Consider the following 14,479-nt stretch of genomic DNA (forward strand, 5'->3'; position numbering starts at 1 on the left):
GGTCCATGCATGTAGTACCATGTATCAGTGCTTCATTCCTTTTTATGGCTAAGTAATATCCCATGGCATGGATATACTGCCTTTTGTTTATCCATTCATCAGTTGATGGGCATTTGGGTTGTTTCTACTTTTGGGCTACTATGAATAATGATGTTAGGAACATTTGTGTACCAGGTCTTACGTGAACATATGTTTCCATTTTTCTTGGGTCTATACCAAGGAGTGGAGGTGTTGGGTCATATGACAACTATGTTTAACATCTTGAGGAACCGCCAAACTGTTCTCCAAATCAGCTGCTCCATTTTACATTCCCACCAGCAGTGTGTGAGGGTTTCAATTCCTTCGTATCCTTGTCAGCACTTATGGTCTATGGTTTTGAACGTAGCCATTTCAGTGGGTCAAGATATTTAAGGTCAAAAATAACCTAAATCACTGGTAGTATGAACTAGTTCAATAGCTACATAGTAATCAACCTAAAATATCTGAGGTGTCAGCGGCGAGATAGCACAGAACACTCAGGTCTTCTTTGTAGTTATGTAAGAATGCCTTAGGACTCTGTAAAAACAAAGTTGTTTCGTTTCCTTAAGAAGCATCTGAAAAGGGAGTTTTAAGGCAAATCATGGCTTACTTCAACCTCTCTGTAGCATCAACAAAGCTCAATGGCTACCTGGAAGAGCATCTGACAAAAACTGGTTTCTTTCATGTGTTTGTTGGCAGTCTGTATATCTTCTTTGGAGAAACGTCTGTTTAGGTCTTCTGCCCATTTTTGGATTGGGTTGTTTGTTTTTTTGTTATTGAGCTGCATGAGCTGCTTGTAAATTTTGGAAATTAATCCTTTGTCAGTTGCTTCATTTGCAAATATTTTCTCCCATTCTGAGGGTTGTCTTTTGGTCTTGTTTATGGTTTCCTTTGCTGTGCAAAAGCTTTGAAGTTTCATTAGGTCCCATTTGTTTATTTTTGTTTTTATATCCATTTCTCTAGGAGGTGGGTCAAAAAGGATCTTGCTGCGATTTATGTCATAGAGTGTTCTGCCTATGTTTTCCTCTAAGAGTTTTACAGTGTCTGGCCTTACATTTAGGTCTTTAATCCATTTTGAGCTTATTAGGGAAATGCAAATCAAAACTACAATGAGATATCATCTCACACCAGTCAGAATGGCCATCATCAAAAAATCTAGAAACAATAAATAAATGCTGGAGAGGGTGTGGAGAAAAGGGAACACTCCTGCACTGCTGGTGGGAATGTGAATTGGTACAGCCACTATGGAGAGAACAGTATGGAGGTTCCTTAAAAAACTACAAATAGAACTACCATATGACCCAGCAATCCCACCATTGGGCATATACCCTGAGAAAACCAAAATTCAAAAAGAGTCATGTACCAAAATGTTCATTGCAGCTCTATTTACAATAGCCCGGAGATGGAAGCAACCTAAGTGTCCATCATCAGATGAACGGATAAAGAAGATGTGGCACATATATACAATGGAATATTACTCAGCCATAAAAAGAAACGAAATTGAGCTATTTGTAATGAGGTGGATAGACCTAGAGTCTGTCATACAGAGTGAAGTAAGTCAGAAAGAGAAAGACAAATACCGTATGCTAACACATATATATGGAATTTAAGGAAAAAAAAATGTCATGAAGAACCTGGGGTAAGACAGGAATAAAGACACAGACCTACTGGAGAATGGACTTGAGGATATGGGGAGGGGGAAGGGTGAGCTGTGACAAAGTGAGAGAGTGGCATGGACATATATACACTACCAAACGTAAGGTAGATAGCTAGTGGGAAGCAGCCGCATAGCACAGGGAGATCAGCTCGGTGCTTTGTGACCGCCTAGAGGGGTGGGATAGGAAGGGTGGGAGGGAGGGAGACGCAAGAGGGAAGAGATATGGGAACATATGTATATGTATAACTGATTCACTTTGTTATAAAGCAGAAACTAACACACCATTGTAAAGCAATTATACCCCAATAAAGGTGTTAAAAAAAAAAAAACTGGTTTCTTCATCCTCAACTCTGAGTCACTTTCCTACCCACTCTCCTTTCTCAAATACAATTCTACCTCTACTCAAGGTGATGGGTTTTCAGGGAAGAAGCAGATGAAAGGGGAGCAACAAGAAGCATCTCAAATCCCATACCCCCCGTCGAAGTTATTTCCTATTACATTATAGCCTCCAGAAGTTCCTGGGCCAGAACTGGACTCAAAAATACAAAACTGTCCCAGTAACTGTTCGGTGGGTGGCTTTGTAGGTAAAGCTGCCACAGGTAGCATTGAGCAAAGGCAGCGAAAAAGGGCCACTGAGGAGATCCCTCTCATAAAGCCAACCAAGGAGTGTGATGAGGCCATCGTCATTCATAGAAGGATTCTGTAAGCCAAGGCCAGCTTAACTCAGTTACTATATATACTCAAAAAGAAGAAAGTTTCATTTCTATTATTTCTAGAGCTGAAAATTTCATGGTTATTTCATTCCTATAGACATCATCTTTCAAAAGGATGCATTTTCCAGTGGTCTTGACCACTGCTATTTCTGAGCTCTAGACCTTTGTGGGTAACCACATAACTCACTACACTCACTAACCACGTTCTGCCTTCTTCAGGGACTTATGCACAGAAAAATAGAAGGCAATTCCCTAGTGATTCCTGTCACTATTTCTGAAAAAAGTCAAGTGACTGTTCCTAGACAGAAGATATACACAGCGTGGCTCAAGAACAAATGCCACTTGGAAAACTCAGAGAAACCAACTGTGTTATAGCAGAAGGGCAAGACAGGCAGACTTTTCAGCTGCAGATTCCACCAGACTGGAGTGTGGTGTTTTTGTTTTTTAAAACCTTTTCTCCATGACTACACCTTACTTTTTTTTACTACCAGTACTTCTCCAAGGTCTCTCAATATTTATTAATGTTAATAACCTCAAATGTCTGTGATAGTAAGTGTACATTTTCTAATTGCTGGGTTTTGGCAATGTGACGTACTGAAATTCAGAATTCAAAAGCTACAAAAGGTATACAGTGCCAAGTTTCCCTTTCATACCTGTGTCTAGGTACCAAATTTTTCACCTTGGAAGCAACTAAACTGGTATCAGGTTTTTAAAAAATACTTCTAGACCTACTTAATGCATGTCCAATTAATTATTAAATATATTTTCATCTAACCTATTTTACACAAATGCTAGTATTCTGCACATACTGTTTAGCGCTTCTTTTTTCCCACTTAACAACGTATTTTGAAGAACATTCCATTTCCTTACAGAAATGTTCTCATTCTCTAATATAGCTGCATAGTATTCTATAGTACTCCAAGTTCTATAACCATAACTTATTTAACCTAACCTATCCCATATAGATGACATATAGGTTGTTTCTAACATTATTATTATAAACATTGCTGCAATGATTAAAGAATCTTTTATTTTTATCATTTTATGCATATGTGAGTTTATCTATAGGATATACTCCCAGAAGTGGGATTGCTGAGTGAAAGATACATATTTGTCCTTTTGATAAACAATGCTAACTGATCCTTTGCAGAAGTTGTGACACTTTACAGCTCTGCCAGCAATGCGTAAGTGCCTGCTTTCCCACGCTTACAACAGTGTTGTCAGAGTTTGTTCTTTGCCAACCTGATATGTGAGACTGTCTATGCATATATGTGTGTGTGTATGATTTGTATTCTATACATTTTAGTATCTTTTTAAGAACCAGTTATATTTCCTTTCCAGTAAACTGATCATATCCTTTGCTTTCTCTTCTATTGAACTATTGGTCCTTTTTATTACTGATTTGTAAGAACTCCATATATTAATGAAATTAGCCCTCTGACTGGAAGAGCTGCAATAGCTGTCCTAATCTGTTGATTGCCTTTGCTTAACACGGTGCTCATCATGCATAATTTTCATATTTTTAGGCAGTATCATTTAACAACTTTTTAATGGCTTCGGAGTTTCGTGTCATAGTTGGAAAAAAGAACAAAAATATGTTCAAGAGTTAAGCTGTTCTCCGAGGTATCTTTCCCCTCTTCATCTCAGTGATCCTTAAGTTCTTCCAAACTGACGGAAAAGTTAAACATGTAAATATGCTGACTCTTGGTCTAGACTTCCAATTCTACTAAAACTCTTCAGGGTAGTAGTAAGAGACAGAGAAATCTTTTATTTTTTATTTAATCATTTAGCATTGAAAGAACAGTCTACATATTTTCACTTGATTTTTAACTAAAAAAAAACAAAAAAAGCTTAAGGAATCACTTTTAAATCTTACCAACGGTAATTATCCGCAGCAGGGCTACCATCCACTTCTTGTTAACCAATTGCCAGACAGGAGTAATTGTGAGGAATAATGGAGAAAGAAATGCTATGGCAAAAGCTTCAAGCCCAGTGAGTTCTAGTGTTTGCAGGGGAAAGTAATAGATCATCGGTCCCAGGCCATCACAGAGAGACCAAGAAACATATCCTAGGGAAAACAAAAGTTTTTAAGAGAGAGAGAAAGTATAACTTTCTCATTGTTTCAAACAGTAGCCTTTCCCTCCACTAAAACTCCTCCGGCCGGCGGCCCTCCTTCATGACCCTGGCCTTAACTGGGTTCCAGTAACAGAATTCCTCCCCTTTCCTGTCAGGAATGAGAGCCAGAATGAGAATGGCTCAGCATCCCTTGCTTGTCCCTTTAACCTCGTTCATACCTCCCGTAGGTAGGTAGTCCCTTTATTAAAGGCTTTTCATTTGGACCATCTAGGTTAAATCTGGTTTCCTGTCAGGACCTGATTGGTAAAATTTCCTTAACTAAATCGACCCTTTGAAAATCAAAAAGAGTAACGAACGGCAGAACTCCTTCCTCCCACTCCAGACTACAGTCAAAGGCACGTTAGTTAGGAAATAACCATTTTCTTGTGAGCAAACTATTTTAAACCTAACCCTTAGGAGACAGTGTAGAGTAGTGGAAAACCCAGATTTGACATTACTTTCACAGCTGCCATCTACTGACTGTGCAATCTTCTACAATGATGATAATTAACCAATGGGCAGTTACCATGCGCTAGGCTCTGTGCTAAGTATTCACCCTGATCTTCTCTCTTCCTCTGCATCCTATGCAATTGACACTATTTCTACTCCCCTCTTACAAATGCAAAATCAAACAACAAAAACTCCTTAGACTCAGAAAGTTAAGTAATTGCCTAAGGTCACAAAAGTGGCAAATGGCAGAGTGAACTTAAAACCGAGCGGTCTGGTTCCAAACCATCCTTAACCACCGAAAGCAGTACTTTTAACCACCTCGCAGTTATTAAGATTAAAAAAGATTAAGTACACACAGTACCTAGCACCCTAGGTACTCACTGAATGTAATTCGCTTTACGTCGCGTACTTATGAGATACAGACTGGGCCAAAAAATGAGCCCCGCCCCCCAGCTCAAGCATTACCAGCTCCCAGAAAATCAAGTTCTTAGGAAGGCACCCCTCCCCTTCATCGTGAACAGCGAGATGCTAGCAATCTCCTGAACGTTTGTCTGGGAATTCTGATTTCAACCATACGACTCCGACAATATTACAACAATAATTGTTCTTGGGACTTTTTGCAAAGCTAAGTGAGCACATGGGACTCCAGTTCGACGTTTTCCGCCAAATACTCAAATGTGCAGCCACTACCCAAGGCCACTTGTGAGGGGTCAACCCAGGCGGTAGCCACCGCGCTGAGTGCTCACCTACAGCTACCGGGGGAAACGGGTGCCCCTTTCCTTCTGAAAGGTAAAGTTCGGTGCTGAAATTTATTCAGTTAAACTTAAAGATCACGGGTGAGGGGACTCGGGGTTGGTACCAGCTTCGCGGTTCAAGGCCGACAGGTGAAGAAGTCGGGCCCCTTGGGCGCAACACCAGGGTGGCGTGGGAGCTCTCTCTCTCTCTCAATTCCTCCAGCAGCAGAAGTTGCCAGGGGACGATAAGCATCTCTATTCCGGGCACCAAGCGCGCGTTCCTCCCTCCGGGAGCTCAGCCAACCCGACCGAGCACCGCGGCTCCGGGCAGGGCCGGGGGAGCGGACCGGCGAATGCGCGGTGGGCGGCCTCGGCTTACCCAGGAGGCTCTCCAGGAGCACTTCTCTCCACAGCGAGGGCATGGCCGAGACCCGGAGCGGCGCCGCCGAGGGAAGCCGCGCGGCCCGCACACCCGCCGCCCTGCGCCGGCCGCCGAGTTCTCCGGGGTCGGCGTCCATGCCTCAGGCTCCGGTCAAGTCTGCCGCCGGCCGCCCGGCCGCCCGCCGACCCGCAAGCCGCGCCCAGGCGAGGGTGGGGCCCGCTGCCCCCTGCCCCCTGCCCCCTGCCCCCGCCCCGTCCCATCCAGCGCCGCCTTCCCGGCCTCACCGCCTCTGCGCGGCCCGCGGTCCCGCGCCACCGCCTCCGCCGACGCCACCGCGCAGCGAGCTGGATCCGGGGGCCTCCGACCTGCCGCCCAGAAGAAACCAGGTGGCCGGGCTCGCCGGCAGAGCGGCCCCGGGGATGGCGCGCTGCGAGCGCCCAAGAGGACTGCATCATTGCAACTCTGCACCCGCGGTGCCCTTTAAACGAGGCCCAGGGGCGCGTTGCGAGGGGAAGGCTTAGACGCAGGTGGGGAGCCTGAGCTGCCAGGGGCTCTAGCGCCTCCGGCGAGCAGGTGCGAACAGGACCTTGGCGTTCCTAAGGCCTGGGCGACGCTCTCGGGCGAGCGGGCACCTGCGATGGCCAGGTGTGCGCTTCTCCTTCTCAGCTTTGGTAGTAAACAAATCGCATTCTGGGAAGGCGGTTGAAAAATTCTAGAGATTACAGAATTTTCTATGGCTTTTAGAGACGCCGCAACACTTGCTCAGGGGAGAGAAAACCAGTGATGGCAGTGGAAGTTCTGCCTTCCTCCACTTTATGGATAATGATCTTTGAGAGTGCCCGTCCCTGAGGAGAAAGGGAGAGACGTTCTAACAATGGAGCGAGTGCTAGGCCAGTTATTTCTCATTCAAATATTACCACACCCCAGGATGTTTTGAGTTTTTTTAGAACCTTCTCAAACAATTTATTTTAATTCGCTTTAATTTTTTTGGAACAGTTTGTCATTTACCACTCTCGGACGGTTTGCTCTGAAATTAAACAAACAATGATGGATTGCCCAAAAGTGTAAAACAGTTAAGAGCAGTTTTGAGCAAAGAGTTCCAGATCGCTTAATTACTTACTAGTACTCATTGTCACCAGATAGAGATCAATTGAATAGAATTGAGAGTCCTGGAATAAACCCTCTCATTTAGGCGCAAATGATTTTCAACAGCTTGCCAAAACAATTACATGAGGGAAGGGGTGGTCTTCTCAACAAATGGATTTAGAACAATTGAAATTCCACAGGAAAATGGGTAAATCGGACACACACCCCCAAATCTCACACCATATACAAAAATTAACTCAAAATGGATCAAAGACTTAAATGTAAGAGATGAAACTATAAAAATCTTAAAACATAGGAGTAACTCTTCATGATCTTTAGTTAGACTATGGATTCTTAGATACAACAGCAAAAGCACAAATGACAAAAGAAATAATAAATAAATTGGACTTCATCAAAACTAAAAGCTTTTGTGCTTCAAAGGACACAGTTCAAGAAAGTGAAAAGACAATGCACAGGATGGGAGAAAATATTTTATAATTATACATCTGGTAAAGAACTGGTATCTGGAATATATATTTTTAAAAATTACAACTCAGGGACTTCCCTGGTGGCACAGTGGTTAAGAATCTGCCTGCCAATGCAGGGGACACGTGTTTGAGCCCTGGTCCAAGAAGATCCCACATGCCGTGGAGCAACAAAGCCTGTGCACCACAACTACTGAGCCTGCGCTCTAGAGCCTGTGAGCCACAACCACTGAAGCCCACACGCCTAGAGCCTGTGCTCCTCAACAAGAGAGGCCACTGCAATGAGAAGCCCGCGCACCTCAACAAAGAGTAGCCCCCACTCACCACAACTAGAGAAAGCCCGTGCACGGCAACAAAGACCCAATGCAGCCAAAAATTAATAAATAAAAATTATTTTAAAAAATAAATAAAATAAAATAAAATTACAACTCAGTAATACTCACTTTAAAGATGAACAAAGGATTTGATAGGCCTTTTTCCAAAGAACATCTACAAGTAGCCAATAAGCAAAGTATATTCAGGAAAATATATTCAATATCATTTCATTAGGGAAATACAAATCAAAACCACAATGAGATACTACTTCACACTCACTAAGATGGCTATAATCAAAAAAGTCAGATAGGGCTTCCCTGGTGGCGCAGTGGTTGAGAGTCCGCCTGCCGATGCAGGGGACACGGGATCGTGCCCCGGTCCGGGAAGATCCCACATGCCGCGGAGCGGAGGGGCCCGTGAGCCATGGCCGCTGAGCCTGTGCGTCCGGAGCCTGTGCTCCACAACGCGAGAGGCCACAACAGTGAGAGGCCTGCGTACCACAAAAAAAAAACAAAAAAAAAACATTACAAGTTGTAGATTTGCCATCTGTACCTATAAAATAGTTAACAAGGAATTTTCCTTGTATCTATCTGAAGTCAATTTAACTCAGGGTCCTGTAAGAGTGGTGACCAAGACTATTCATGTCATCCCCACAGAAGACAACCAAGCTGTGTTCCTGCAGCAGCAGAGCAGGGAGTGCCTGTTCTCAGAGACAAAAACAATTGCTGTGGCCTGGTCCACTAGGGTTTCCCAAAGAGTTGAAAGGGAATCAGTCCAGAGTAAAGAAGATATGCTTGAGTGAACATTTTCAATACAGTAAAAATAGAATAAGAAAGTCTTGAGAAACATTGAGTTCCTGTTCTAATGTAAGCATTAGGTTCTTTTTCATTTAGACTTGTACTCTTAGCACAAGTTAAAAACACAAGGGCCTACTTAGAAGACAGGCCTGGAAAATCAAGGATCATTCAGCAGTTTTTTGGATTTATATATTTTTATTTATTCATTCTCACACTTCCTAGGAGCCCTCTGTGTGGGAAGCTGAGTGCGCAGAGATGATCAAGACATAGTCCCAGCAAGGAGGAGCTCTTGGCCCACGGGTGGAGTCTGAAGTGCTCAAGTAATCTCAACCCAGCATGAAAAGTGCTACGTGAAGGCCTGAACTGGGGGCGCTTGGGGCCCCTGCAGGAGGGAGTTGGCCTGGGTGCCCTGAGAGACAGGGGTGTTATGGTCTATTTACTCACGGCTACTGTGGTGCTTGTTTATCTGCCTAAGCCTCCACTTTCCCACCTGTAAAGTGAAGCTAATTATAGTAAGGAATGATTGCATCTGTGCACTAGCTGGCCGGACTTGAAAGAAACACAGATCATACTCCTGCTGGTGAGTTAACTCCCTTGGAAGACTGTGACCCAATATATAAATTTCTGGAAGGAGTTGCCTAAATACAAAATTTCCATTAGTGTTACCAGATTTTTTATTCATTTATTCATCCCATAAACATTTATTTAACTTCTAGCCACCATGCTTTTTTAACTGGAATACACAGCAGGGGTGAGCAGCGGTGGATCAGAGGATATATAGACTCAGAAATTCAATATGGCACATCTTTTCAAAGCATTAAGTTTACCTAGTATAAGCAGTTCATAACATTTTCATGTTAAAACAAACAGGGGTATGTTACAGACAGGATTGTAAAATGCATACAAAGTTTTAGGATAAAGGTTTGGGGGCTCATGGTAGACTTCTTTGATTTATGTCTTCCAGAATTCAGGGGGAATGTGTTCCTTCTCTTCTGCCATTAACTGAACATCGGTTGTTAAATAAGTATCTTAGAAGATACAAAACATATATCCCTCCAAAAGTATATAATCTGAACTGAAACAAGATACATGAACAAATGAATCAAGTAGATATCCATACGTGTGTCTTTTTTGAGAAGTATAAGAAATTGCTTCTGTGTCTGTGAAGTCATTATATGTTAGACTCCAGCCATGACAGAACTGTGAGAAACCAGTTCAGGGTCCCCACTAGAGAAAACTGGAGAAAAAAATAAAATTCTGCAGGTAACTCACTAAGGAAACAGATTCAGAAACAGCAAAGGATGGGTCTTTCTTACACAGAGCAAAAGCTCACATCTGCTAAGGTGACCAAGGCAGGTGGGCTTGGGAGGATGCAGAAGATTACAAAGGGCAGGAATTGGGGGAAGGCCATTCCAGGTAAATGCAGTGACATCTAGAAAAGGAACAAAGTCAGGAAAAGTGAAGTTGTATTTGGGGTTCAGGGAGTAATCATTTGGTCTAAAACAGAAGTTTCCCCAAACATACCAGTGCGGCCTAATGAAGGGACCTTGAAACCAAGGACAAAGAATGTGAAATGTACCTGCCACTTAGGACACGCTCAAGTGAACCTTACTGACTTAACACAAACAGGACGAGGCGTGTGTGATGATGTACTCTACAGCGTCCTGGCAAGTTAAAACGAGTTCAGCACCGGAGTCTGCTTGAAATGTTTCCAGTTTGCTCCTTCCTCCTCTTTCCTCACCTCCCTGTCTATTCTCTCCCATTCCAATAGGCAAACAGAAAACATTCTGCAGTACTACCCACTCCATTATATGCAATTAAGTCAGGAGTGTGGGATGACTCTCCAAAGGTGGAATAATTTATGCGGGTAGATAAATTGGGAAAGTGTTGGGATCGCCCAGTTTTGGGTGTGTATTAATTTTTGTATTAATTTGGGTGTGTAATACAATACACAAGTTTGTATTAATTTTTACATCTTCATAGTTGCTAGGTGTCCTGGGAAGGAACCGTGTCTTGATTAGCTTAGTTCCCGTGTCTTGGCACATAGTGTAAGATCTGAGGGAGTCAGCCACAGGCAGGCCTAGAAAACCACAGGCCTCACCCCACCAGGCTGAGTTTTTACTGGGTGGTCAATTGCAGGACATGACACGTGCTTTCTGCAGTGATCCCAGAGAGAAAAGGAGGAGGACCTGAGGGTTGTATGCCAACAACTCCTTCCCAAACCACCAGCATCTCCTGGGGGGTAATTGGAGTAAGGTGGCATGAGAGGACAGGTGTGTTATCCTAAAACGTGTCCCTAGAGGCCAAGACGTCTGTGCCATATGTGGCATTACTAACCATGTGTGCACTGGGTGGTCTATGTTAAGGGGGCCTTGCTAAGGCCAACTTGAAACAAGAGGCCCACTGAGCAAAGATGTTCATTCCAGCTGGTCCTGTGTCCAGTGGTGGAAACTGCAGTGTAATGTCTGTCCTGGAAAAGATCAGTTGATCAGTCCCTCTTACTTATGAGACAGATGCATTGTCCAGGAGACATTGGAGGAGGGCAGAGGGTGTATCAGGAGGAATTCTGGCACTGTTCCTCCTGGAGATCTCTAGGATGTAAAGTAGGTTGCCAGGGAGGGATGGAAGGAATTCTCATAAGGAGCCCAGGGCCACCTGGGAGAGAATGAATCTGGGACCCAATACTTTGGGTCTCAATACCTGTTTTCAGACTTGCAAACTGGCTGGTCAGATGGAAATAGCATCGCTCTTTCCAAGAGACAATACAATTTGAGAATACAAAGCAGATTATAGCAACAAGACTTTTAATTTTTATTTAAATTATTTTTAAAACTACTTTTTCCCTAGAAGGTGGCACATTTTCAACAATAAAAAGTCTAACGACCCAATGATGCTCTGCCTAGAAATATATACATACAATATTAATTTGACAATATTAAATCAGTGGTAATCACTATAGAACTGGGCTGTAAGTAAATTGTATACTATAACAGAAGAATGTGGGATTCTAAGCCAATTAATAATATATATAATAATATATAGAGAGCAAACGTTTAGGCCATTTATTAAAACCAAAGTTTTCAAGCCTAATAGCACACAAGAAATAATCACACTAATTACAAGTAATTATTGCAAGTTCTTTTTTTTTTTTTTTTTTTTTTTTAAAAAGGTCTGGGCTCGGGCTTCCCTGGTGGCGCAGTCGTTGAGAGTCCACTTGCCGATGCAGGGGACGCGGGGTTCGTGCCCTGGTCCGGGAAGATCCCACATGCCGCGGAGCTGCTGGGCCCATGAGCCATGGCCGCTGAGCCTGCGCGTCCGGAGCCTGTGCTCCGCAACGGGAGAGGCCACAACAGTGAGAGGCCCGCGTACCGAAAAAAAAAAAAAAAAAAGAATGGCAAAAAAAATCACAGTCTTTGTACCCAATGATGGTTGCTTGAATTTTATTGAGGAAAATGATGAAGTTTCAGTTGCTGGATTTGGTCGCAAAGGTCATGCTGTCATTGACATTCCTAGAGTCCACTTTAAGGTTGTCAAAGTAGCCGACATCTCTCTTTTGGCCCTAAACAAAGGCAAGAAGGAAAGACCAAGATCATAAATTTTGAAGGTGAAAGCACAATAGTAATAAATTTTCATATGCCAAAAAGTAATAAATAAAATAACAAAAAAGGTCTGATTTGCCTTCTTCATGCAATCAGCCTAGTGTCTGTTCCATATGTATATCAAGTTCATGGAGTTTTAGAATTAAAAGGGATCTTACAAACCAAAGGGATCCAGTTATTTAGTTAGGCAGATACCCCAGTTCTCTCATTTTACAAATGAGTAAGTGACATACCCAAGGTCAAGTTATTGCATGGACAAAACTAGACCAGTCTCTTGATTTCTAGTTCATACCTTAAAATGTACATTTTCAAGTATGCAGTGTTCTATAAATATCAATTAGGACAAGTTTATTCACAATGTTGTTCAAGTTTACTATATCCTTACTGACTGTCTACTTGCTCTATCAATTATTGAGAGAGGTGAAATCATCAAATATAATTGTGGATCTACTTTTTTAAATGTACATTTAAAAATATTTCCTAATTCTGAATTTTCTCTCTTTTAGACTGACTTTCCATCAACCTGATCTAAATTAAAACACTTTTCTGCATGGACAGGAACAGCAGAAAGGAATCAATAAGTAATACAGAGTTGTCCCCAAACTCTGGCACTTCCTGGAAACAGAAGGGATTACAGTGAGATGTGGAAGAGTCCCCGTGCAGCTAAGGACCCCTGCGAGGGGTCCCAGCACTGTGCTCACGTGATCATCCATTTACACAAAATTTTCAAAAGTAAGATGTTTTAACCACAATTGGTTTAGATAGCTGTCCCTTTCCACTCCAACTTCTTGTCTATCACATTTCCCTCATATCGAAGGCATTAGAGTGACTGCAGGCAGTTATGGTTCCTGCTGAGGAGAAATTGGGGAGGGTGGGGAATGTATCAGCTGCAGTTTTGAAAGTTGTTTTGCAAAATTTCAGTAAAACAAATGAGAAGCGACAAACATCATTTGATTTGTCATTTATTTTATTAAAGAACTGAAAGAAAACATTTTTTTCCAACGTTATTGAGGTACAACTGACCAAGCTGTATAAATTTAAGGTGTACGACATGGTGATGTAACATACATATCTACTGTGAAATGATTATCACAATAAAGTTAGCTAACACACCCATCACCTCACATAGTTACCATTTTGAAAGAAAATTCGGATTAAAAAATTAGTGGAATATGAAACAAAAGTGCTTACTATGAAGAATGAAACCAAGAGAAATTAGACTGACATTGAAAAGCAAATTGTGACCAAAAAGTTTCAGATCATACCAAAAGCAGTAATTCATCAAGAGGAAGAGACGAATTTCAAATAGAAGTAATAAATTGGTTTTTGGATTGTTTGATGATCCCATTAAGGGAGGGAAGCGAAAATACCTTTAATTGGAACAATAGAGATAAACTGGTTAATAAGTGCTATCAATTTCAAAGAGTATTCAAGATTACATGTTACACAAGAAAGTTAGAAAATGTCCTGCAATCTCATACATGGATCATAGAAATTTCCCCAGATTTGACCACCAGCCTAAAATGCATACAACACTACAAATGGATTGTGAAGCTGAGGGAAATTCTTCTCAACTATCAACAGTAAAAAAATTTGATGAACCATGATCAAGGAAAATCTGAATTATCTTTCTATTCCCACCACAGAAAATATTACAAAATCGTTTTTTTTTTTTACTAAGAGACAAAGAATTTTTTAATGCAGGGAAAAAGAGTGTTAGGGAGGTGTGTGAGAGAGCTAGTTAATAAAAAATATTTTAGTTTTCTGGATTATGTGGTGTTTGTAGTAGTTGTCAGCATTTTGAAATTTGTGACCTGTTATTTCTTTTCTCATTCAAAAATAGATATTCTCTTCCATATCTGATTTTGTGTTTCTAATTTTTTATTCTTTCATCTTAAAGAGGGTCCCCCAAACCGAATAAGTTACAGGTCACACAAAACCAGGACTTGGCCAGGATGTAAGTTAAAATAGCAATGTATTTTCTTAATTAGAAGAAATTGGGCTATCTTTTTGCAGCCTTTGGGGAGCACAAAATCAGAAGCTGACCAGTGTGGTCATGGAGCTGTGGGTTGTCCTGGGCCTTGACCAGCAGGGGACAGTGAAGTAGAGCAATTCCAAATAATAGACT

General features: G+C 42.0%; 1 protein-coding gene across 1 annotated transcript in view; it reads right to left on the bottom strand.

Moving 5' to 3' along the window:
• Nucleotides 1–6,109, bottom strand: part of CWH43 (cell wall biogenesis 43 C-terminal homolog) — a 48,374-nt gene extending 42,265 nt beyond the window's left edge. The window contains 2 exon segments of the mRNA XM_029234708.1: nucleotides 4,265–4,456; nucleotides 6,067–6,109. Coding sequence (XP_029090541.1) covers nucleotides 4,265–4,456; nucleotides 6,067–6,109 — 235 coding nt within the window.
• Between the last annotated feature and the right edge of the window lie 8,370 nt (nucleotides 6,110–14,479).

Source organism: Monodon monoceros, unplaced genomic scaffold (assembly GCF_005190385.1).
Source record: "Monodon monoceros isolate NGI ecotype Baffin Bay Population unplaced genomic scaffold, NGI_Narwhal_1 Super_Scaffold_20, whole genome shotgun sequence".
Taxonomy (NCBI): domain Eukaryota; kingdom Metazoa; phylum Chordata; class Mammalia; order Artiodactyla; family Monodontidae; genus Monodon; species Monodon monoceros.